Source organism: Panthera pardus, unplaced genomic scaffold, assembly GCF_024362965.1.
Source record: "Panthera pardus isolate Hobbes unplaced genomic scaffold, ASM2436296v1 HiC_scaffold_27, whole genome shotgun sequence".
In the NCBI taxonomy this organism is placed as follows: domain Eukaryota; kingdom Metazoa; phylum Chordata; class Mammalia; order Carnivora; family Felidae; genus Panthera; species Panthera pardus.
The window spans coordinates 56,797,550-56,822,667 of NW_026526843.1; the positions used below are offsets into that span (position 1 = coordinate 56,797,550).

At 37.2% G+C, this 25,118-nt stretch overlaps 1 protein-coding gene across 4 annotated transcripts in view; it reads left to right on the top strand.

Annotated features, from left to right (window-relative positions):
• The first annotated feature begins 2,260 nt into the window (after positions 1-2,260).
• The window catches only part of RPS6KA6 (ribosomal protein S6 kinase A6), a 219,391-nt gene continuing 196,533 nt past the window's right edge, over positions 2,261-25,118 (top strand). For all 4 annotated transcript variants that reach the window (XM_053891451.1, XM_053891454.1, XM_019429490.2 and 1 more), the window contains exon 1: positions 2,261-2,906. In XM_053891451.1, the coding sequence (XP_053747426.1) occupies positions 2,829-2,906 (78 nt within the window). In that variant the 5' untranslated portion in view covers positions 2,261-2,828. The remainder of the gene's footprint in view (positions 2,907-25,118) is intronic.

The window sequence follows — 25,118 nt, forward strand, 5'->3', positions numbered from 1 at the left end:
ACAGTGTAGAATTCGTGGTTGATCTGTGATCTGCTGATCAAAGACTCTTGTTTCATATTTTACAACCCTCTAGTGGGGCCAGGAAGTTTTTATCTCCATATGGGTCAGTTAATTTTTATCAGTTAAATTGCATGACCACTTATTTTCACCTCTGACCTTCGTAATCCAATGTATGCCATTTATCATGGGGTAAATGAGTCACTGTGAAGGTTTAAGTGTACTTTTTCCTTAGTCCTGAAAATACTCAGAACACATGATCTAATGGTGGTAGAGCCCATCTCATCACCTTTTATGATGAACAATACATTATTTAGAAACTAGATGTAGTGCATCCCAGTTCCAGAGCCACCAAAATATTACTAAATATTGTGTAAACTTTTAATGTTATGCTAGAATGACTGGAGATCCAGAGATACATAGGTATACAGAAAATTTTAGGCTAAATTTTTCCTGAAGACTAAAGTGAAAGCAAGAATCTTTACAACTGAAGCTTGAGTCTTCTTTAATACCTGCCTTTGTGCTTAAATAAAGCTAAAATATTTTTCACCAACAATCTAAGAACCTCTGGGCTAGTCAAAATTGTACATAATAGGTCTTGGTTACTAGTAACTTAAAATCAGAGAATATATCTTTGATATAGTGAATCAACACAGAACAAAGAAGCATTAAACTCTGCAGAGTTTAGTAGTGCCATTCATTTTTACATTAGCCCACAGCTTTAACACAGTGTCTAGATAGAGTATTGTTTGTCCATCTAACATATTGAGCACCAGCCCTATGCTCTGAATGCAGAGGTTAATAGGTTAATTTACTAACATCAAAATCTCAAAGTTTGTTGGTAAAGAAGGTTAAGGTGTTGAAATAAGGATATGGAAAATATTTTATGGAAGTAAAGAGGAATGGGAGGAGAGGAAGGAGGGTATGGAGAGGGTAAGGTAATATCAGAGGGGTTTCACAGAGCAACAGAGTGGGATATAAGGTTTGACATCAGGCAAAACTATTTTTAATTCTAGAATTTCCATTTAATATCTGTGAGGTCTTGGTAAAAACAATGAACTTTTCTGGGCTCAATTTCTTAATGTTTAAAATACAGATAATATGTTTTTTACAAGTTGTTATGAGTGCTAAATGAATTCATGAAGAGCATGTGTCTGGAACATAGTGGGCTATCACTAAATAGTTGTTAGTATTGACTACTATTAAAATAAGTTGTTTAGGAAGACTGGGATAGGGAGGATATAATAACACGTGCATGGATTTGACTGGCATTTGAGGTAGTAGGTCTGCTTTTTACTTCCCTAGCACTGCACCCTATGGTGAAATAAATGGAGGCATAATTCAGTGTTTTCTTAGAGCACAACACAGTAGCTCTGCGTGTAGTAAGTGGGAAAAGGGTACTAGTATTTTACATTGACCATTAGAAACCTCTCCAAGATATTGAACTGCCTTGTTGCTACTACCTTTGCTATTTTAAGTCTCTTTGAAGTGTCAACAGTGGAATAACTTTGTTACTAAGAGTTCTAAAGTGTTTGGATAAGGATCTTGATCATCCCCCGTGTGTGAGACTGTACTTTATATATCTCAGTTATATCACTAGCTCCCAGTACAGCGTGTGGCTTAGAGTAGCAAAGGTTTGATTTGAAGAAGATAGGAAAATGATTATTACTTTCACTACAGGTCCAATACCTTCTAAGCGGGGTGTGTGTGTGTGTGTGTGTGTGTGTGTGTGTGTGTGTGTTGGGGGGGGGTGAGGTTAGCTTCGATTACTTTGTCTTCAATACGACAGGTAGAATCCAGTAAGTGGTGTATTTATGTGCATCTGTATGTGAACACTAGAAACACTGCGTGTCATCAATACTGTCATCAATACCAGAGGAAATGCTGTGAGAGGGACAAGAGCAGGGGGTGGAGGAGATAGGGAGCGCAGGTATACTAATTTATTTTTGATGAATTTTCTTTCTGCATCCAGCTTCTAGAAGTCCAATACTGGACTAAAACCCCCGCTGTAGTATTCGTCACTATACAAAAATGGATGTGGTTTGGTGTATAGGACACCTGCTTTTGTGAGCCCTGCAAGCAGATATTCCTGGAGTCCTCCCCTGACACCGACTCCTCCAATACTCAGGATCATCTCCCAGTTCCAGCATTCATTTTGGGAATCCTCCCGCCAGCAAGCGAGCTTCATAGACTTGAGAGGGCCTGCCGAGCCTGTGTGAACAGCGACGCGCATGCTCCCTGTAGTGGGCAGGTTTACTGAAGCGTTAGCAGTGGCTTTTACTACTCTTCTCCCGCCTCTACACCCGGCGCGTTCGTCTTCCCTCTTACCCACCCCCAACCACGCTGTCCTCCGTATCCACCCCCTCCTTTCTTTCCCACCCACTCATCACCCCAGGCTGGGGAATCTCCATTGACGTTCGGGTGACGCTACTGTTCTGCCACTGTGGGTAGGTGGGGGTGGTTTCCAAGCGCTGCACAGGTAACGCCACCGCTGCCGCCATATTGACAGAGCTGGGGATGGGGAGGGGGCCCTAGGAAGAGGGGTGGGGGACAGAGTCAACGCCAAGCGACAGTTGCGGCGGCGGCAGTGCTGAGCACCAGTCGAGTGGAGCTCTCCGTGAGGCAGCAGAGTTTTCTTGTCTATTGGGGCAGCTGCCTGCGGCGGCGATCCTCAGCTCGCAGCCTGTGAGCGGACGCTGCAGCGAGGGCAGCGGTGGCTGAAGCAGGGTCTGAGGGTTCCGTGGGCTAGCGGCGGCAGGCAAGCTCAAACGACGGGATGCGCGGTCGCTCCAGCGGTTGGCAGCTCCTGTTCAAGTGCTCCTGAAGGGGCAATGCTACCGTTCACTCCTCAGGAGGAGCTTTGGAACCAAGAAATGGAGGTGTTCGGAGGCGGCGCAAGCAGCGGCGAGGTTAGTATGGTGGCCAAGGACTGGAGCCAACCCCCTCCTTTCCACAGGACGCTGGCTGGAGGCCTGAGAGAGAAGGGACATAGGGCTAGGGAGCGGGGTGCCCAGGCAAGATCCCTTGAGGCTGCAGGATGGTGAAGCACGCGCTGCCCCAACTGTGCATTCCCTGGAGACGGCGGTCTAGGGCGTGGGGAGTGAGAGCAGCCCGGGCCTGGGCTCCTTCTCAGAAGGACCTCCTGCTGCACGAACCACGCTGGAGTTGTGACTAAGTTTCTTCTCTTTGCGACCTGAAATGGGACTAGGGAACCCCCCTGGTGCCGCTCCTGGCTCTGTGCATTCCTCTTTCTCTGCTGCGCCGGGTTTGCTGGTTGGGACCACTTTCGGGGACAGCTGCTGATTCCAGTTGGCTGTAGAACCCCGTGTGCTTTAGGAATCCAGCGCAAGAAAAACATACCTAGGTGTCAGACTAACTCTGGGGACCTTTGCTTATAGGGATGTGTGCTCCTTACTTAGGTTGCTGGATTCTCCGTGGCATGTTGTGGTTTTTGTAACAACCCAAGTAGAGATTAACTGGCAGCCAGGTTTCTTTATTTACATTAAGGTGATGTTCTGTGGTCCCTCAGTTCCACCACCCTTTTCCTCCTGCCCTTCTTTCCCCAAATGCTGTCTCTGCCCTGTTAGTCTTTAAAAGAAAACGCAAAGGAAACCCCAGCCCTTATTAAGAGGAATCTTTGGAAGACTGCTAGGTTCAACCAGGATATTTTGATTTTTCTCTGTTCTGGCTCTTCTGAAACTGTTCTGGTTGGACTTAGGTCAGCTATGTAGTGAACACTTAGATGTGCACAGGTACTCTGTAAAAGCAGTGTTATTGCTGTTTGTTGGTGTTGTTAGAAGCGGGCAACATTTAAACACTAAAAATGAGACTTTGGGGATAGAAAATTGGATCCTTTGATGATAACTTAATGGATTGGCAGCATAGTACTCCAGTAGACGCCACAATAGACCTCATAAAATATGTGAATGCCAAGTATTGATTCACAATAGGATATTTTGAGGTAGCACTGGCAATCGCAGTCCTCCGCATCTCAAGATGCAAATTTGTCTTCAAATACTTGCTCCATCCTTAAAAATACACTTTGGACTGTTCTCTGTTTAACTCGTTCTTTTATCTTTTTCAAATTTCCAACAAATTGGGGTTAAAATTACGTGCCAGGATAACATTTAACAAGAAATGTGTAACAGAAATGAATTCAGGAGTCTAAAGTTGAACCTTCTCCATTATAGTACATATTTTACAAGTAAATTAAGCAGTTCCAAAATGCATTTTAATAGTCTACATCTCTTAAGAACAGGATAAATGAAAAAGGGTTCATTTCTTGTTGGAACTGATTCGTACTTCAAGAATTTTCTAGCAAGACCATTAAAAGGGAGAGGAATTTTATTTTATTCACTAATGTAATCAGTTGACTTATAGTCCCAGGTATCATGTTTATAAAAACAGTTAAATGCTTGTAGATGAGGATGGGGTGGGAGATGGAGAGCCTTTTGCATGCCTACTATTTTATTATTTTTGTTACATTTGCATGCAGAACTGTTTTAAATCATAATTACCATATATGGTATTTTTGTTCTTTGCAGTATGTTTTAGGTTATTATAGAGATTTAACAATGGGTCTCTCTAACTCTGCAGTTTGGAAAATACTCAAGTGGAAATTGTTAAACCCTCTGAAGTAAAACAAAAGGTGAAGATACTGTGGTGAAGATAGCATTTTTGCCTCCTTTGTCTAGAAAAGTTTGATTTTTTTAGATTTAATTCTTCAAGTGACTTAAAAATATTCTAGGTGAAACCTAAGTGCTATATCTGAACAGACATGTTTAGTATGTAAAAGAGCTTTTTTGTTGTTGTTGTTGTTGTTTATAATAGTGTTCTTTTGATAAGAAGGAAACAATTTTACCTCCCAGACTTTATATTTATTTTAATTTCTTCTTTGTTGATGTTGACTTTAGAAATATTAACCCTTCAGTGTGAGCTTTGCAGCCCCAGTCATGATAGTTTTTAGGACTAAGGATGCTTTAATTGTGGAATATGTTTTTTGAAAATGTGTTGGGATCCTTAAAGAAAATGTGAGTGAGAATGTGTTAACTTTAATTTCAAAGGAGTTATTTCTGTCAGTTTTTTTGTGTGTTGTATCCTGGTAAAATTAAAGATTATATGCACTATCATATACTGTGGAGTCTTTTTCAGCATCTATCTTTTACTTGTCTTATTTCATGGGCAATTGTTAACCTCTGAATTAACATTCAAAAGTGTGAGGATTGCTTGTTTGAGATTCTGAACATGCTTTCCTACAGGAAAAACTTATTAATAGTTACATTTTTAGACCAGTGCACAATAGTGAGGTATAATGATGAAGAACTAACCACTGTTTGTAAAATTGTCCTGTGAGGAAATGTGTTGGACATTTTAAATAAGAACTAGCTTGGTTCCAGTGAGAGGTGGAAAATGGGCCTGAAAAGGGAAAATATGGGCTCTGTTGGTTTCTGAGAAGGTTTTTGGGAGAGTGGAAATAGGATAAGCAAGAGGCTTTGGTTGTGAGAGCTCTTACAGTGACTGTCTTAATTAGGTATACTAGGAATAGGAATTTCAAAGGGCATCACCCTCTAGAAAGCCATAATTTTAGCTCTTGCCTGGATTTTTGTCTGGATGAAGGAAAAGGTGTTACTTGAGGTCTGATGGGTATTGAACATTCCTGGGTAAGGGTCATAAAGAACAGCCTGGTTTAGTAAAGTTAACTTTTCATGACTTAGTGCAATATACATTACAGTGTACATTTAGTTGGTTGGTTGGTTGGTTGTTTTTGGTGAGACAGTGCTTGCTTCGTGATGGAGAAATTGATTATAGCTTTCAAATTGCATATTATTTTGAAAGTTTATTTATTTAAGTAATCTCTAACCCAATGTGGGGCTTGAACTCCTCATCCTAAGATCATACAGTGTAATATTATTTTCAGGAGTAGAATTTGGTGATTAAACACTCACATATAGCACCCAGTGCTCATCATAAGTACCCTCCTTAATCCCCATCACCTATTTAACCCATCACCCCACACACCCTACCTCTGGTAACCATCAGTTTGTTTTCTATAGTTAAGAGTCCGTTTCTTGGTTTTCCTATCTTTTTTTCCCTCCATATGCATTTGTTTTGTCTCTTAAATCCCACATATGAGTGAAATCAGATGATATTTGTCTTTCTCTAACATATTTCACTTAGCATAATACTCTCTAGCTCATCCAGGTCCTTGCAAATGGCAAGATTTCATTCTTTTTTATAGCTGAGTAATATTCCATTATATATACCACTTTTATCCATTCATCATTTGACGGTCATTTGGACTCTTTCCATAAATTGGGTAATACTTCTGTAAACATCCCGGTACATGTATCCCTTCTAATCAGTATTTTTGTATCCTTAGGGTAAATACCTAGTAGTGCAATTGCTGAATCTAGGGTGGTTCAATTTTAAAAGTTTTGAGGAACCTCCATATTGATTTCCAGAGTGGCCATACAAATTTGCATTCCCCCAACAGTGTAAGAGGGTTCCCCTTCCTCTGCAGACTCACCAACACCTGTGCTTTCCTGTGTTGTTAATTTTAGCCATTCTGACTGGTATGTGGTGATAAATCGTTGTAGTTTTGATTTGTATTTCCCTGATGATGTGTGATAATGAGCCTTTGCATGGGGCTGTTGTCCATCTGTCTGACTTCTTTGGAAAAAAAAATGTCTATTCATGTCTTCTGCCTGTTTGTTAATTGGATTCTTTGTTTTTTAGATGTTGAGTTTTATAAGTTCTTTATATATTTTGGATACTAACCCTTTATCAGATACTCCATTTGCAAATATATTCTCCCATTCAGTAGGTTGCCTTTTAGTTTTGTTGATTATTTCCTTTGCTGTGCAGCAGGTTTTTATTTTTATGAAGTCCCAATATCTTTTTCTTTTGTTCCTTGCCTTCAGAGATGTGTCTAGTAAAAAGTTGCTATGGCTGATGTCAAAGAGATTGCGGTCTATGTTCGCCTCTAGTGTATTGATGGTTTCCTCTTTCACATTTAGGTCTTTCATCCATTTTGAATTTATTTTTGTGTATTGTGTAAGAAAGTGGTCCAGTTTCAGTCTTTTCGTTCTTTTGCATGCCTATAGTATTTCCAACAGCATTTGTTGAAGAGCCTTTTTTTTCCCAATTGGATATTCTTTTCTGCTTTGTCAAAGATTAGTTGACTATATAGTTGTGGGTTCATTTCTGGGTTTTCTATTCTATTCCATTATCTAAGTGTCTCTTTTTGTGTCAGTACCATACTCTCTTGATCACTACAGCTTTGTAATATGACTTGAAATCTGGAATTGTGATGCCTCCAGCTTTGCTTTTCTTTTTCAGTGTTGCTTTGGCAATTTGTGGTCTTTTGTGTTTCTGTACAAATTTTAGGATTGTTTGTTCTAGTTCTGTGAAAAATACTGGGGGTATTTTGATAGGGATTGCACTAAATATATAGATTGCGTTGGTGATATAGACATTTTAACAATATTTGTTCTTCCAGTCCATGAGCATGGGATGTTTTTCCATTTGTTGTGTTATCTTCAATTTCTTTAATCAGTGTTTTATAGATTTCAGAGTACAGGTCTTTTACTTCTTTGGTTAGGTTTATTCCTAGGTATCTTATTGTTTTTTGTGCAATTGTAAATGGGATTTCTGTATGTTCATTTTGTATCCTGTGACTTTACTAAATTTGTATGTCAGTTCTAGCAGTTTTTTGAGGGGAGTCTTTCAGGTTTTCTACATAAAGTATCATGTCATCTACAAATAGTGAAAGTTTGACTTCTTCTTTATTGATTTGGATGCCTTTTATTCCTTTTTGCTGTCTGATTGCTGTGGCTAAGACTAGTAGTGCCGTGTTAAATAACAGTGGTGAGAGTGGACATCCTTGTATTTTTCCTGACTGAAGAGGAAGAGCTCTCAGTTTTTGCCCATTGAAGATGATATGAAGAGTGCGTTTTTTGTATATGGCCCTTATTATGTTGAGGTATGTTTCCTCTAGCCCTTGTTGAGGGTTTTTATTATGAATGGATGTTGTACTTTGTCAAATGCTATCATGAATGGATGTTGTACTTTGTCAAATGCTTTTTCTGCATCTATTGCAAAGATCATATGGTTCTAATCCTTTCTTTTATTATTGTAGCGTCATGTTGATTGATTTGCAAATATCGAACCACCTTGTAGCCCAGGAATAAATCCTACTTGATTGTGGAGAATGATTCTTTTAATGTACTGTTGGATTCAATTTGCTACTATTTTATTGAGAATTTTTGCATCCATGTGCATCAGGGATGTTGGCCTGTAGTTCTCTTTTTTAGTGGTGTCTTTGTCTGGTTTTGGTATCAGGGTAATGTTGGCCTGAGAGAATGAATTTGGAAGTTTTTCCTCCATTTCTTGTCTAATCTTTATTATTTCTCTTCTTCTGATGGCTTTAGGATTCGTTCATTGTTCTTTTTCAAGCTCCCTTAGGTGTAAGGTTAGGTTGTTTATTTGAGATTTTTCTCGCTTCTGGATATAGGCCTGTATTGCTATATACTACCTTCTTATGACTGTTTTTGCTGCATCTGAAAGGTTTTAGACCATTGTTTTTTCATTTTCATTTGTTTTCATGTATGTTTTCATTTCTTCTTTGATTTCCTGGTTGCCCCAACCATTGTTTAGTAGCATGTTCTTCAACCTCTTTGTGTTTGTGGTCTTTCCAATTTTTTTTCTTCTAGTTGACATCAAGTTTCATAGTGTTGTGGATAGAAAATATGCATGGTACGATCTAACTCTTTTTGTACTTGTTGGGGCCTAATTTGTGATCTAGCGTGTGATTTTTTTTTCTAGAGAATTCCCATGTGCACTTGAAGATAATGTGAATTGTGTTGCTATAGGGTAGAGTGTTCTGAATATATCTGTTAAGTCCATCTGGTCCAATGTGCCTTTTAAAAGCATTGTTTCCCTGTTGATTTTATGCTTAGATGATCTGTCCTTTGATGTAAGTGGGATGTAAAATCTGCTACTGTTATTATATTATTGTCAATGATTTCCTTTAATTTTATTATTAATTATTGCATATATTTGGGTGCTTTCCTATTAGGGGCATAAATGTTTACATTTGTTTGATCTTGCTGGATATATGATGATATAGTGCTCTTCATCTCTTGTTACAGTCTTTGGTTTAAAATTTCATTTGTCTGATGTAAGTATTGCTCCTCTGACTTTTGACTTTGTTTGCATGATAAATATTTCTTCATCCTCTCACTTTGAATCTGCAGGTACCTTTAGTTCTAAAATGGATTTCTTGTAGGCAACATATTGATGGGAATTGTTTCTTTTTAATCTGTCTGACACCCTATATTTTTTGATTGGAGCATTTATTCCATTTACATTCAGAGTGATTATTGATAGATATGTATTTAGTGCCATTTTAGTGCCCATTTTATCATTGTTTCTGCAGATTTTCTGCTTTTTTTTTTCTTGCCTTTGTCACTTCTGGTCTTTCTTTTCCACTCAAAGAGTCCCCTGTAATATGTTTTGCAGTGCTACTTTAGTGGTCATGAACTCCTTTCATTTTTGTTTGTCTGGGAAACTTTTTATCTTTCCTTCTATTGTGAATGATAGTCTTGCTGGATAGAGTATTCTTGGCTGCAGATTTTTCCCATTCAGCACTTTGAATATATCATGCCACTCCCTTCTGGCTTGCCAAGTTTCTGTTGACAGATCCATAGCTAGCTTTATGGATGTTTCCTTGTAAATTAGGCACTTCTTTTGTCTTGCTGCTTTTAAGATTTTTTTAATTTTGTGCTATATTTTGCAAATTTAATTACACTGTCTTGGTGTTGTCCTGCTTTTGTTGATTTTGATGAGAGTTATTTGTGCCTCCTGTATCTGGATATATGTTTCCTTCCCCATGTTAGGGAAGTTTTCACCTATTATTTCCTCAAATGAATTTTCTTTCCCCTTTTCTCTTCTTCTTCTAGGACTCCTATAATATGAATGTTATTATGTTTGATGGAGTCACTGAGTTCCCTAATTCTCCTTGTTCCATAATTCTTTCTTTTGTTGAACTTCATTAATTTGCCATTATTTTTTTCTATATCTCTTATACATTCCTCTTCTTTTTCCAGCCTTGTGTCATTGCATCCAGTGTGTTTTGAACCTCAGTTATTGCGTTTTTCATTTCTGACTGATTTTTTTAACTCTTTTATCTCTGCAGTAAGGAGCTCCCCAAAGTCTTCCATTCTTTTCTCAAGTCTAGCGAGTTTCCTTATGATTGTTGCTTTATTTTTATTAATTTATTTTTCTTAAGTTCATTTATTTTTGAGGGAGAAAGAGCAAGAGAGAGCAAGTGAATGAGCAGGGGACAGGCAGAGAGAGAGAGAGAGAGAGAGAGAGAGAGAGAGAGAATCTCAAGCAGTCTCCATGCTGACATCATGGAACCTGATGCAGGGCTCAATCTCACAAACCGTGAGATCATGACCTGAACCAAATCAGGAGTCAGATGCTTAACTGACTGAGCCACTCAGGCAACTCTATGATTATTGCTTTAAATTCTCCATCTGACATATTTCTTATATCTGTTTTGCTTAGATCTTTTGCCATGACCTTATCTTGTTTCATGTGGGATGAATTCCTCCATTTTGGCATTTTTTTCTAAGTCTCTGTCTTTTTCCTTGTGTTAGAAAAGCCTGTTATGTTTCCTATTCCTTAGTGTAATGGCTTTCTGCAGAAGAGATCATGCAGTGTTCAGGGCCTGGCACTTCAGAGAGTCTCACTGGAATGTGCTGTGTGCATCTGCTGTTGTGTTTTGGCTGCTCTATCCTTCATACCAGTTGTCTGCAGAGGCTCTCCTTGCCTGCAGTGGGCAGTGTTTGGTCCTTGGCTAGAGTGTGGTGAGTTTTAACTAGGTGTGCTTTGGTCTGCTTATTGAATGAAACCTGATGCTATTTCCACTAGAACTGAAGCCTTGCAGAACTGTCCTGTTGGGAGACATGGTGTGGGTGGGAGTTCTGCTGGTCTTCTCAGGAAGAGGCCCAACATGCTGGGATAGAGGCAAACTTGACCTAGAAAGTCCTTACTTGCAGAGTACAGGGGTATGGGACCTGGCATAATCAGGTTAGGCAGCTAGTATTGGCACTGTGGTGCAGAAGTTGGTCCTGTTTTTATATGGAGGAGGAAAATGGGGCTAGCCAGCTCCTTTGTCCCTGAAGTGGGATTTCTGTGCTTGCTGCCATCAGGGAAGCACCCTGGGAAGAGCAAACAGTTTCCCTTCTTTGTGTCTCAGGTGCCTTCCCTGATCACTATCTGCCTCTGGGCTGTTTTACTGCCTTCTCTCCAGGAGCAGTGCAGTGCCCTCCAGGTTCTCTCCCAGCCAAGCCTGGAGACTTTCAGAACTCCAGGCTCTAAGGAAGTGATGTGGGCAGCAGCCTGTGCCAGTCCACTGGGAAGGGCTTCGATGTGCTGAATTAACCTGGAAGGGCAGTTGCACCAGAGTGCAGGGATGTGATACCCAAAACAAACAGACCAGGCAGCCAGTGTTGGGGCTGAGCTGCCCTTGGCAGATGGCTCTGTGTTTATGCTGAGGCTGGGAGGGAAATGGAGCATGAGGGCTCCTCTGTCCCTGAAGAGGCTTGCCTGTCAATGTTATCTCTCATGTAGGATATCCAAAAAGAGCCAGTAATCTACCCCTTGTTACCCAGGCATTCCTCAGATCACTGTTTCTATGCTGTCTGCCCCTAGATTTGTTTGACTGCCTCTCCTCAGGAGTAGGGTAGTACCCTCAGGGCTCTATCCACCCTAGCCTCAGACCTTTAAAACTCCAGTCTTCAAGCCCTGCTCCTTGCAAAACTCATGAAAATCAGCTCCTCTCGTTTTCCCAGGCAGTGGTTTTGGGGAAGTATTATCTTTATGAGTTCCACTGTATGCTTCTCTCTCTCTTACATTTCTCTGGGACCATGGCTTCCTTCCTTCTACACGACCTGTCATCCATTTCTTCCCCAAACCAAGTCTCTGCACTTCCTACCTTTTTGGATGTGGCTTCTTCTCTCCCTTTTGTTATGGAGTTTGTTCTATCAGTCTTCAGGTTGATGTCTTTGGTATTCAGAATAATTTGATAGTCATCTAGATGTATTCAAGGGATGGGATGAGATGAGCCTAGGGTCCTCCTGCTATGCCACCATATTCATTTCTGTAAATGGCACTTTTATATTATTTCTTTATCAATACTGGCTTTGTTTAAAGAAGTTAATTTAGAAATAAAGTTCACTGATAAAAACAGTTTGGGATTAAAGCCACAGACTTTAAATATTTAACCAGAATGGCACCTATATGGCAGATTGAGAAAAATTGCTAGTTTTATTTAATTTAATGAGACCCTATAGTCACAGAGGAAAGAACATGGGTTTAGGAAGCTTATTAATATGGATTCCATTCTCCCCTCCAACTCATACTAGATGTGTGACCCAACACTTAGTCTCTCTGAGACTATGTTTCTTCATTTGCAAATGGGAAGAAAAATCTTCAAGCTTTGTTATGTTAAAAAATTCAGTACTGGGTTTAATACACTTATCACAAAAACAACAACAACAAAAAAATGAAAATATCTTTCAGTACCAGAATCAGGGCATATGTCTTTCACAGTGCAATTGTTTCATGGAAGGTGGGGAAAGAAATTCTATCTTATTTCAGCTCTACCAACAAATTTTGTTTGAAATTGTTATGGCAGTATTATGCATATAATAGTGTTAGGCAGTATTAAGCCTTTTGATGCTTTGAATTTTTTGTTCAAATGAGGGTATGTAGGAAAGCAACAGAAATGTGTATAGCTGAATTTCTTGGACAAGATAACTCTTGCATTACAAAATGGTTGGAGTTGTTTTAGAGATAGTGAATACAATTTAACATCAAATTAAACCATGACTATTTTTGTTAAAAAAGATCTAAGGATAACAAAATAAATAAAAGTTGCTTTGCAAATAGTACGTCTCTAACACACACAGTGGTTCCCTCTCTTTTCCCACAATCATCATCATTCCTCTTCCCCCCACCCTTAAACTCTGAATTATTGTCACCTGTATTAACTTTGGGATTTGTCTTTCTCTGTATGACTTATTTCACTTAGCATAACACTCTCCGATTCCATCCACATTGCTACAAAAGGCCATATTTCATTCTTTCTCATTATCAAGTAGTATTCCATTGTATACATATAAACCACAATTTCTTTATCCATTCATAAGTCGATGGACATTTAGGATCTTTCATAATTTGGCTATTGTTGAAAGTGCTGCTATAAACATACCATATATTTTCACTCTTATGTGGATTCTGAGAAACTTAACAGAGACCATGGGGGAGGGGAAGGGAAAAAAAAAGTTAGAGAGGGAGGGAGCCAAACCATAAGAGACTCTTAAAAACTGAGAATAAACTGAGGGTTGATGGGGGTGGGAGGGAGGGGAAAGTGGGTGATGGGCATTGAGGAGGACACCTGTGGGGATGAGCACTGGGTGTTGTATGGAAACCAATTTGACAATAAATTTCATATTAAAAAATAATAAAATGCTCCATCTTTCTGTCAAAAAGAAAAAAAAAAACCTTTGGGATTTAGATAGCCGTGGTCATAGCCCCCAGCTTTCTCTATTATGAGAAGTTTTTCTTAAGACTTTCATCCTATATCTGAATATTTCATTGAAGTATAGTAATCACTTTTGTAATCACAGATAGGGTGATTCAGGGATAAAATATGAAGTTAGGAGCACTAGGGGAGGATAAGAGACAATTCAGTTTATTATAACTGGCTAATGAGGTATTTCATTGACATTTTTTTTCCCCCTTTCTGAACTTTTGTCATGGTAAGAATTGGTTCAGTTGATCAAGTGTTTATAGGATACAAGGCAGTGCAGTACATAGTACTGTAATATGAAATGCCTAAATATATACCACACAAAGTCTTACCCCATTCCCATGGGTTTACATTTGGGTGGGCAAGATAGACATGTATGGAAACTTCTGTTATACAAATCACAAGACCATCAACAATGAGGTGGTTGTGGTAGTGGTTTAGGGATAGATCTGGTAATGCCTTGTGAAAGAGGTGGAATTTGAGCAGGGCATTAGAGAGTGGGTAATATTTTCACAGATAGAGATGAACGGAGCATATTTCTGGTGGATGGGGACAGTAGAGGCAAATATATAGGGGTGTTCTTGTAGGAAGAATCTAATACTGCTAGGATATAAGTCTATGATGTGAGAATGAAGATACAGTGTGAAATGAGGTAGGGAATGTACTAAAGGTAGGTTAGTCCCAGTTTGCACGGGGATTTAAAAGGATTTGAGGGTTCAATGTTAATTTATAAAGGGGATATAATAAAGGATGTCAAGGACATGAGTGACATGACCAGATCTATGCTTTGGAAAATAACTGATGGTAGTGTGTAGGATAGATCAGAGTCAGGGAGAGACTGAAGGTGGGGAATAACAGCTAGGAGGCTATTGTATTAGTGGAAGTAATAGTGAGATTTTTGAATTAGGGCAAAAAGGGTAGAAAAGAAGACTTATGGGGAAAGAACTTACAGAGATAAAACAGAAGTTGGCAACTGATTAGAAATAAGAGGGAAGAATGAAAAACAACACTTATTAGGAGTGTTTTGATAGTCCTTAATTTAATACATATTTAATGCATTCTAGCCAATATAAGTGTCTATGTTAGCCACTGGACTAGTACAAATATAGTATATCTTTGCAGCATAGGTAGATAGAAAACTAAAATGAACTTTCCCTTCTCTCATATTGTTTTGAACAAAAGCAAACCACTCTGATGATTTCTTACTGTGCTTAAAAATTTTACTGCTACAGACAAATGCATTTATTTCATAGCTAAAAAGTTTTTCATGCTTTTTAACATTTATTTATTTTTGAGAGACAGAGATGGAGCACGAATGGGGGAGGGGCAGAGAGCGAGGGAGACACAGAATCCGAGGCTCCAGGCTCTGAGCTGTCAGCACAGAGCCCAGTGCAGGGCTGGAACTTAGGAACTGTGAGATCAAGACCTGAGCCAAAATCAGATGCCTAACTGACTGACTGATCCACCCAGGCGCCCCTTCATGCTTTTTAAATGGTCTTGGACCTGTAATTCTTGTTTCATCAATATTCATCTTAAATGGTCAGCAGCCCCTGGGTGCAGAGGGCTGTTCTGAAAATAGTGGTTGGTGCTACTTTCTGGAATGTAGAAAAGGGAATAGGGACATCTGTATTTCTTGTGTGTTTTCACAAAGTTTATTTGGATTAGGAAGTGGGAGGGGCCAATAGGGCCCTGCTCTCTCCACCACAAGTGCCTCCCAGTTTCCTCCAAAACTGTTTTCCTTTAATCAGGTCTGGTCTGGAAATATTCCAGTCAGTTCCTTCAGGGAAGGACCTCTGTATTTACTGACCTTGATTATTTCATCAAGAAAGCTTATCATTATCATTACCATTGCATAATAAGAACTGACTTGGTGGTGTTGCTATTGTAGACCACACTGTTGTTTCAATACCACCTCTCTTATAGTCTCTATCTCTAATTGTGAGAAGGAAATACAAGGTTTTTTACCTTCTTGAAAATTTCTGTATTGGTGGATGCTTTCATTGTCTTTATCAGCAATTTTGAAGATTTGGTAAGCACTTGGAATATTTAGAAAAGCCTTTTAGTACTTTGTCAGAATTTGCTATACAATGTTTACACATGTTATTTTCAAAGATTATTTACTATTCTTGCTGATAGTTTTCTTTGTGTGTTTTGTTTTCTTTTGGTTTGTTTTTACATAGGAAGTGGGAAGGGAGTTGGATGGGAGAGAGATTTAGAGTTGAGCTTAATCAGGTTTTTGTAGATAATAGCAGTGTTTTCTGAATTTACCTGGAGGAATTCTATATAACTGATTTTGCTGCTGGATTTCAACCTGTATCTATACATTTGAAGTAGGTCCTACTGTGTGTGTGTGTGTGTGTGTGTGTGTGTGCGTGCATGTGTGCATGTGTATGTATGCACCTGAGAGAGAATTTTACTTATACCTTCCTTCATTTCACAAAGTCTTTGAGATGGTTTATAGGAAATACAATCCAATAACAAAATAGTTTGATATTTAGGATAAAGAAAAACATAAAGTAGGAGATGTATGGAAAGGATGGAGATGGGGTTGGAGAGTGAAATAGAACACAGGTAAGTAGGCTGTAAGAGTCATCTACACATTTAAAATATAGTTGAATTGCAAATTTGGCTTTGAATTTCCTTGGGCTGGTAGTTCTCAACTCTGACTGTATATTATATATACCTGGGAGTTTAAAAATAATTTTCCATGCTAGTGACTCATAGAGATTCATAATTTACTGATCTGGTGGGGGCCTGGGCATCATTCCTCAGATGATTATGGTATACAACCAAGGATTAAAAAAACATAGTTCTGGGCCAGAGTAGAAATATAATTAGTGATATAGTTCTCATTATCCAACAATAACAAAAAACATATCAATTAAAAAAGCTAGCAATTAGCTCTAAAATAAATTTCCTGTGAATTGTATTGTTTTTTCTGCATGTTTCATTTTATTGCTATTTTAAGATATGGCTGGGGTATTGGAAGTACTTGAGCTGTCTTGTATACTCTTGCTGTGTAGTTTTGAGGAACATGCTTTCCCATAAGAGTAAAGACAAAATATAAGTGTTCTAGCTGATTTTGATATTGCTTATCCTTATAATGTGTAGATTAAAATGAGCTGTGTACCTTACCAGCTAAGTAAGGAGATAGTGACTCTGTTTTCAATAAAATATCCTAGTACATCTGTAACAAAAATTTCAAAGGCCATAGATAATTATTCTTACTATAGGACCTATCTGCCTCTCCTATAAAGTGATTGGGCACACACTTTAAGAGGGAATATAGTAATCTAACACCTAATGCAACATTTTAACCTAAAAGACAGTGGAATCCATTCGATTTTAAATGTTTCTAAACTTAAGGGAGAAAGATATGACATTTATTGAGCATGTATGATCTCTTCAGTTTTATTCACTCTTCAAAATAGCTTGGTTAGAAAAAGGTGCGTCTTTTTAACAGATGAGAAAAAGACGTACAAATTAGTGGGAGGCATATTTGGAATTTGAACCTAGATAATTTTCATAATTTCATGCTCTTTTCTCTATACATTGTTGCCCCCATCCCCCATAAGGACAATATTAAAGATAAGGAGAGGATATAGACAAGTTGTTGGTAACCATATCAGATACGTAAATCAGATCTGCCAATTTAATAACCATATCTACTCAAAATAAAGGTCAACAAAAGTCAATGAAGTTTTTCCTAGACATACACATTTTTATATAAGACCTAGAATATCTAAAACAATTTTGAAAAAGAAGACTAAATGCAAGGAATTATTCTATATGGAAAGTTAAGATTTACTATATTACAGCAAGTAATTAAGACAATGTTGTATTGATGGAAGAATAGATACATAGATTAATGGAACAAAATAGGGTCCCAAAAATAGATCCACACAAATATGCTTAACATCTGAAAAAGTGCAAAAGCAAATAAATATCTTCAGTTTCCTCATATATAAGATGGAAATTAATGTGTTTCTTATTATTTTGAGAAGTAAAGCAATTGTGCTTTGTAATGTTTGACAAGATTAATAAAGTCTTATTGTTTTAACAAAATGACTCTAAAATTTAAGTGTCCTAAACAAAGTACTTTTTTACCCTGATAAATAACTCAATGGGCAGTTTAAACTTATTCACGTTTCCCAAGGTAGTATTTTAATGAAATTACATGGACTTCATATCTCTAAGAGGTTACTACAGGAAGAAGAATTACTACCAAAGAATGCCATGTATGTACATATGCCATGTATACACGTGAATTCTTCTTCACATCTATATGTACATATTCTTTGAAAGTAAACTTTCTAATGCATATGTTGTAGCTAATATGATACTGGCAGGATGGCCAGTGCCTTGGCATTAGGCATACATTGGATCTATTAAAGGCCATTAAAGTCATTAGCTTTGATTTCAACCAAGCAGAGTAAACATACCTGCCTGAATAATAACCAGGGAAGCTGCTTCTCTGTCACTGAATCAAACTTTTATTTTATTTTTATTTTTTGTTTTTATTTATTATTATTATATAATTAATTGTCAAATTGGTTTCCATACAACACCCAGTGCTCATCCCAACAGATGCCCCTTTCAATGCCCATTACCCACTTTTCTCTCTCCCCCACCTCCCATCAACCCTCAGTTTGTTCTCAGTATTTAAGAGTCTCTTATGGTTTGCCTCCTTCCCGCTCTGTAACTTTTTTGTCCCCCTTTCCCCTCCTTCCTGGTCTTCTGTTAAGTTTCTCAGGACCAACAACTTTTAAAAACTCAAATGTTCCACAAATACCTTGTAATGTGTATATGATATTGATATGCTTAGTTCAACTCATAATAACCTATCATTTGCAGAACTACTAGTCCTTTTTATTTTTTATTAATTTTTAATGTTTTATATATTTTTTGAGAGAGACAGAGTGAATGGACGAGGGGCAGAGAAAGAGGGAGACACAAATATGAAGCAGGTTCCAGGCTCTGAGCTATCAGCACAGAGCTGAATGCGTGGGTCGAACCCACGAACCGTGAGATCATGACATGAGCTGAAGTCCAAAGCTTAACCAACTGAGCCATCCAGACGCCCCAATACTAGTCCTTTTTAAAGCATGATGGTAATGAAATTGGCTTTAATTGGTTCCGAATATTATTTTGCATGCATTTATCCAGTAGATTATTTTAAATGCCTGTTTATGTGTAAGGTGTTATGTTAGTTATTAGATATCTATCATTTGGTTAATGCTGTAGGTTTCTCTTGATAACTGAATACCAATTAAGTGTATACATCCATTCTTCCATAGTCACAAGAAAATGTCTGAAAGGACAGTGTATTGTGTTAAAAAGACCAACAAATTTAGGCTTATAGAAAGCTTTTCTTAAATTTTATTTTTCTGGGGCATTAATGTTTTAAATCTATAGTCCTGTGCTATTATTACTTGCAGATTAAGTGATAGTTGCTTCCCACTCTTTGCTTTCTAAAAAAATATATTGTCAGTTTTTTCAAAATATTAATAGATTTTCTCTATTTAAGCCAGTTATCAAGAATGGAGTCACAGTATGTGTGGCAATTCATTTGGTGCCTTATTCTTGTTTTAAGTCCCTCCCCTTACTCCTGGCATTTGATTGTGTCAGTTGGAGAGGATTATTATGTTTGGACATATGTCCCTCTTCCTTTTATTTAGTGTTCTTCTACAATCATTTTTGCTACATGGAAAAGGAACCTTACTTTTACTAATGGATTGCCTTTGAATTTGGGTTTCTTAGTTCTTTGAACTTACTGCATTGATGTTGAAATAATCAGGTTTCTATAGGTTGGTTTTCTGGATTAGCAAGTCGCCCTTCAAGTAGCCAGTGGTAGTTCTCAATTCAATGATACTTGATTATGTATATTTCATCTCCAGCTTGCTGAAGTGTGTGCTAAAATATGGCAGAAAACATAAATGGCTATTATAGTGATAGTGCAATTTTAATATTAGTGATAGTAAAATTGTAATATTAGGCTTATTCTCATTATTTTCATTGAGATTGTTCAGAATAGCAAGATAAATAATAGCTTATGTGGCACATTTTAACAGCTACATATAAGTAGTCCCAGGAAACATAGTTTTGGCTATATAATGTAAGCTGACTTGAGCACTTTTATTTAAACTACCAGGTTCCATGTTGCAGAAAGACTATTAAGAGGGCCATGCCATGGCTATTTTCTCTACAAATAACAGCATTTCTAAAGAGAAGAAACTTGAATTAGGGTATTATTTTGGAGACTCATCCCAACTGAATAAGTTTTATAACTTTAGAATCATTATCCATTTTTAACTTGAGAGAAACATAAGTGTCATCGTCATTTTAGTTTTTACATTCTTAGATTCCACATTTTAAAAAGCAGTGTCTGTGATTTTCTTTGCCTGAAAACCCTATAGTACTTAGTGTGGAAAAGTAAAATACAGAAAGTGATTTGGCTGAATTATGCTAGTTCCAGAAAGTGGCTAAATATTCTTACCCATTAGTTTCTTTTTAAGATTAACAGCCTCTAACATCTAATCTAATTCTTCCTGCCTTAAGGAAGGTGTTTTTCATGTTTCTGCCAATAAAGTTATTGGTTTCAAAAAGCATAAAAAAAGAATCCTTTCTAATGCCTCATTTTTAATTTACAAGAGAACAAGGGACATTGAAGTAAAAGGAAGTTGAAAATAGAGGTTGAAAAATAAAAGAAAATACAGGTTGACAAGGAGGTCCACACCAAGACACATGGTAGTTAAAATGCCGAAAAATAATGATAAAAAAAGAATTTAAAGGTTGCAAGAGAAAAAAGACAGTTACATACAAGGGAAATCCCATAAGGCTATTGACAGATTTTTCAGCAGCAACTTTGCAGGCTAGAAGGGAGTGGCATGATATATTCAAAGTGCTGAAAGGGAAACATCTGCACCCAAGAATGCTCTCTCCAGCAATGCTATCATTCAGAATAGAAAGAGAGATAAAGAGATTCTCAGACGAAAACTAAAGGAATTCATGACCACTAAACAAGCCCTACAAGAAATATTAAAGGGGACTCTGAATGGAAAGGAAAGATAGTAAGTGAGAGCATACAAGGTAAAAAAAAAAAAAGCAATCAAAATAAATGTTTGTGTAAAAATCAGTCAAGGGATTTGTAAAATAAAAGGATGTAAAATGATAGGAAATATCTGAAATGAGAAAGGGGTAGGAGTAAAGAATGAGTTCAACCTTAAGCAACCATCAGCTTAATGTAGACTGCTTTATGCAGAAACTGTTATATGTAAACTAAATGGTAACCACACATCAAAAAAAACAGTAATAGATGTGCAAAAAATAAAGAGGAAAGAACCCAAGTATATCACTAAAGAAAACCAACAGACTATGAAAGAAAGAAGAAAGATCAGGTAAAGAAAACTATAAAACAACCACACAAGTAACAAAATGACAATAAATGCATATATATCAATGATTAGTTTGAATGTAAATGGACTAAATACTCCAGTCAAAAGACATAGGATGTCAGAGTGGATTAAAAAAAAAAAAAGACCTATCCATATTCTGCCTACAAGACACTCATTCCAGACCTATAAACACCTGCAAGTTGAAATTGAGGGAATGGGGAAACATCTATCATGCAAATGGATGTCAAAAAAGAGCTGGAGTGCCATTACATATATCAGACAAAATAGACTTTAAAACAATGTCTGTAAAAAGAGACTATATATATATATATATATATGTATATATATAATAAAGGGGACAATAGAAGATATAACAAAAAAGATATAAAAATTATATATATGCACCCAACATAGCACCCAAATATATAAAACTGTAACAAACATAATGTAACTAATCAACAGTAATACAATAATAGTAGGGAATATAACACCCCACTTATATTGATAGACAGGTCATCCAAACAGAAAATCAAAAAAGGAAATGGTGGCTTTGAATGACACACTGGACCAGAGGGATTTAACAGATACATTCAGCGAATTCCAAACTAAAACAGCAGAATACACATTTTTTTTTCAAGTGCACATGGGACAGTCTTCAGAATAGACCACATATTAGGACCACAAAACTAGCCACAATAAATTCAAAAAGATTTAAGACATACCTTACATCTTTTCTGACCACAATGCTATGAAACTAGAAATCCACAACAAGGAAAAATTTGGAAAGATGACAAATACACTGAGGTTAAATAACATGCTATGAAACAATGGGTCAACCAAGAAATTAAAGAAGAAATGAAAAGTATATGAAACAAACAGAAATGAAAGCAGTGGTCCAAAGCCTTTAGATATAGCAAAATCAGTTAGTTCTGAAGTGGAAATTTGTAGCAATACAGGCCTACTTTAAGAAGCAAGAATAGACACTTTTCCAAAGAAGACATTCAGATGGCTAATAGACACATGAAAAGATGATCAACATCACTCATGATCAGGGAAATACAATCAAAACCCCAATGAGATACCACCTCACACCTGTCAGAATGGCTAAAATTAACTCATGAAACAACAGATGTTGGCAAGGATATGCAGAAAAAGGGGAACCCTTTTGCAGTGTTGGCAGAAATGCGAAGTGGTGAAGCCACTCTGGAAAACAGTATGAAGGTTCCTCAAAAAATTAAAATAGAACTACCGTATGACCCAGCAATTGCACTACTAGGTATTTATCCAAAGGATACTAAAGTGCTGATTCGAAGGAGCACATGCTCTCCAATATTTATAGCAATGCTATTAACAATAGCTAAATTATGGAAAAAGCCCAAATGTGCATTGACTAATGAATGGATAAAGAAGATGTGGAGCATTAGTCTGTGATGAAAAGGAATGACTTTGCCATTTGCAAAACGTGGATGGAACTAGAGTGTATTATGCTAAGAGAAATAAGTCAGAGAAAGAGAGCTATCATATGACTTCACTCATATGTGGAATTTGAGAAACACAACAGATGAACATAGGGGAAGGGAAGGAAAATTAAGATAAAAACAGTGGGGGAGGCAAACCGTAAGAGAGACTCTTAAATACAGAGAACAAACTGAGGGTTTCTGTAGGGGAGGTGGGTAGAGGGATGGGTTAAGGGGTGATGGGTGTTAAGGAGGGCACTTATTGGGATGAGCACTTGTGTCATATGTAAGAGATGAATCACTGGGTTTTACTCATCAAGCCAAGACTACACTGTTTGTTAACTAACATGAAACTAAATAAAAATAAATAAATAGGCAAGAAAAATCTCAAACAACCTAATTTTACACATAAAGGAGCTAGAAAAAGAAAAGCAAATGAAGCCTAAAGCCAACAGAAGGAAGGAAATAATAAAGATTAGAACAGAAATAAATGATATAGAAAAACAAAAAAGAAAGAAAAGAAAAGAAACAATAGATCAGTGAAACCAAGAAATAATAACTTGGATTTGGTACAGTCTTGTCCATCATGAGACTCTTTAAAAGACAACTCATGAGAATATTATGAAACGCTATATGCCAACAAATTAGGCAATCTAGAAGAAATGGACAAATTCCTAGAATTATATAACCTACAAAAACTGAAGCAGGAAGAAATAGAAATTTTGACCAGACCTATTACCAGCAAGAAGATTGAATGAGTAATCAAAAAACTCCCAACAAATAAAAGTATAGGACCAGATGGCTTCATAGGCAAATTCTAACATTTAAAGAAGAATTATTACCTCTTCTTCTCAAACTATTCCAAAAAATAGAAGTAGAAAGAAAACTTCCAAATACATTCTATTAAAGCAATATCACCCTGTTATCATAATCAGATGAAGACACCATCAAAAAAAATAGAGCTACAGGCCAATATCTTTGATGAACATAGAAACAAAAATCCTCAACAAAATACTAGCAAACAGAATCCAACAATACATTAAAAAAATCATTCACCATGATCAAGCGGGATTTATTCCCAGGATACAAGAGTGTTCAATATTCACAAATACATCAACATGATACATCACATCAATAAGAAAGGATAAGGACCATATGATCATTTCAGTAGACACAGAAAAATCATTGGACAAGGTACAACATCCATTCATGATAGAAACCCTCAACAACATAGAACTAGAGAGAACGTACCTCAACAGAATAAAGGGCATATATTAAAAACCCACAGTGAACATCATACTCAATGGGGAAAAACGGAGAGCTTTCCACCTAAGGCCAGGGACAAGATGAAGATGTCCACTCTCCCCACTTTTCTTCAACATAGTACTGGAAGTCCCAGCCACAGCAATCACACAACAAAAAGAAATAAAAGTCATCCAGTTGGTAAGGAAGAAGTAAAACTGTTACTATTTGCAGATGACATGATACTATATTTAGAAAATCCAAAAGACTCCACCAAAACACTACTAGAACTCATAAGCAAATTCAGTAAAGTCTCAGGGTACAAAATCATTGTGCAGAAAAATGTTGCAATTCTTTCTTTTTAAAGTTTATTTACTTTGAGAGAAAAAGCATGCACAACTATGGAAGAGGCAGAGAGAGGGAAAGAGAGAGAATCCCAAGCAGGCTCCACACCATCAGCCCAGAGACCAATGTGGGGCTTGAATTCAAAACCACAAGATCATGACCTGAGCTGAAATCAAGAGTCAGATGCTTAACCAACTGAACCACCCAGGTGCCCAAAATGTTGCATTTTTATACACCTATAATGAAGCGTACACCTATAATGTAGCAGCAGAAAGAGAAATTAAGAAAGCAATCACATTTATAATTACTCCACAAACCATAAGATAACTTAACCATAGAGGTGAAAGACCTGTACTCTGAAAACTTTAAGATATTGATGAAAGAAATTGAAGACAACACAAAGAAATGGATATTCCATGCTCATGAATTGTAAGAACAAAAATTGTTAAAATGTTTATACTACTCAAAGTGATCTACACCTTTAATGCAATCCCTATCAAAATACCAACAGCGTTTTTCACACAGCTAGAATAAACAATCCTAAAATTTGTATGGAACCACATAAGACACCAAATAGCAAAAGCAATTTTGAAAAACCCAAGTAAAGCAGGAGGTATCACACTTCTAGACTTCAAGTTATATTTCAAATCTGTAGTAATCCAAACAATATGGAACTGGCACAAAACTAGACTACATAGATTGATGGAACAGAATAGAAAACCCAGAAATAAACCTAAAATCATATGGGCAATTAATCTTCAACAAAGCAGAAAAGAATATCCAATGGAAAAAAAGATAATCTCTTTAACAATGTTGTTGGGAAATCTGGTCAGCTACATGTAAAACAATGAAAGTGGACCACTCTCTTACACCATACACAAAGATAAATTCAAAAGGGACTAAAGCCCTAAGTGTGAGATCTGAAACCATAAAAATCCTAGAAGACAGCTCAGGCAGTAATGTGTCTGATATCAGCCAGAGCAACGTCTTACTAAGTATGTCTCTTGAGGCAAGGGAAATAAAAATGAAAGTGAATGTTTGGAGCTACATCAAAAAAAAAAAAGATTCAGCAAAAGAAATAAT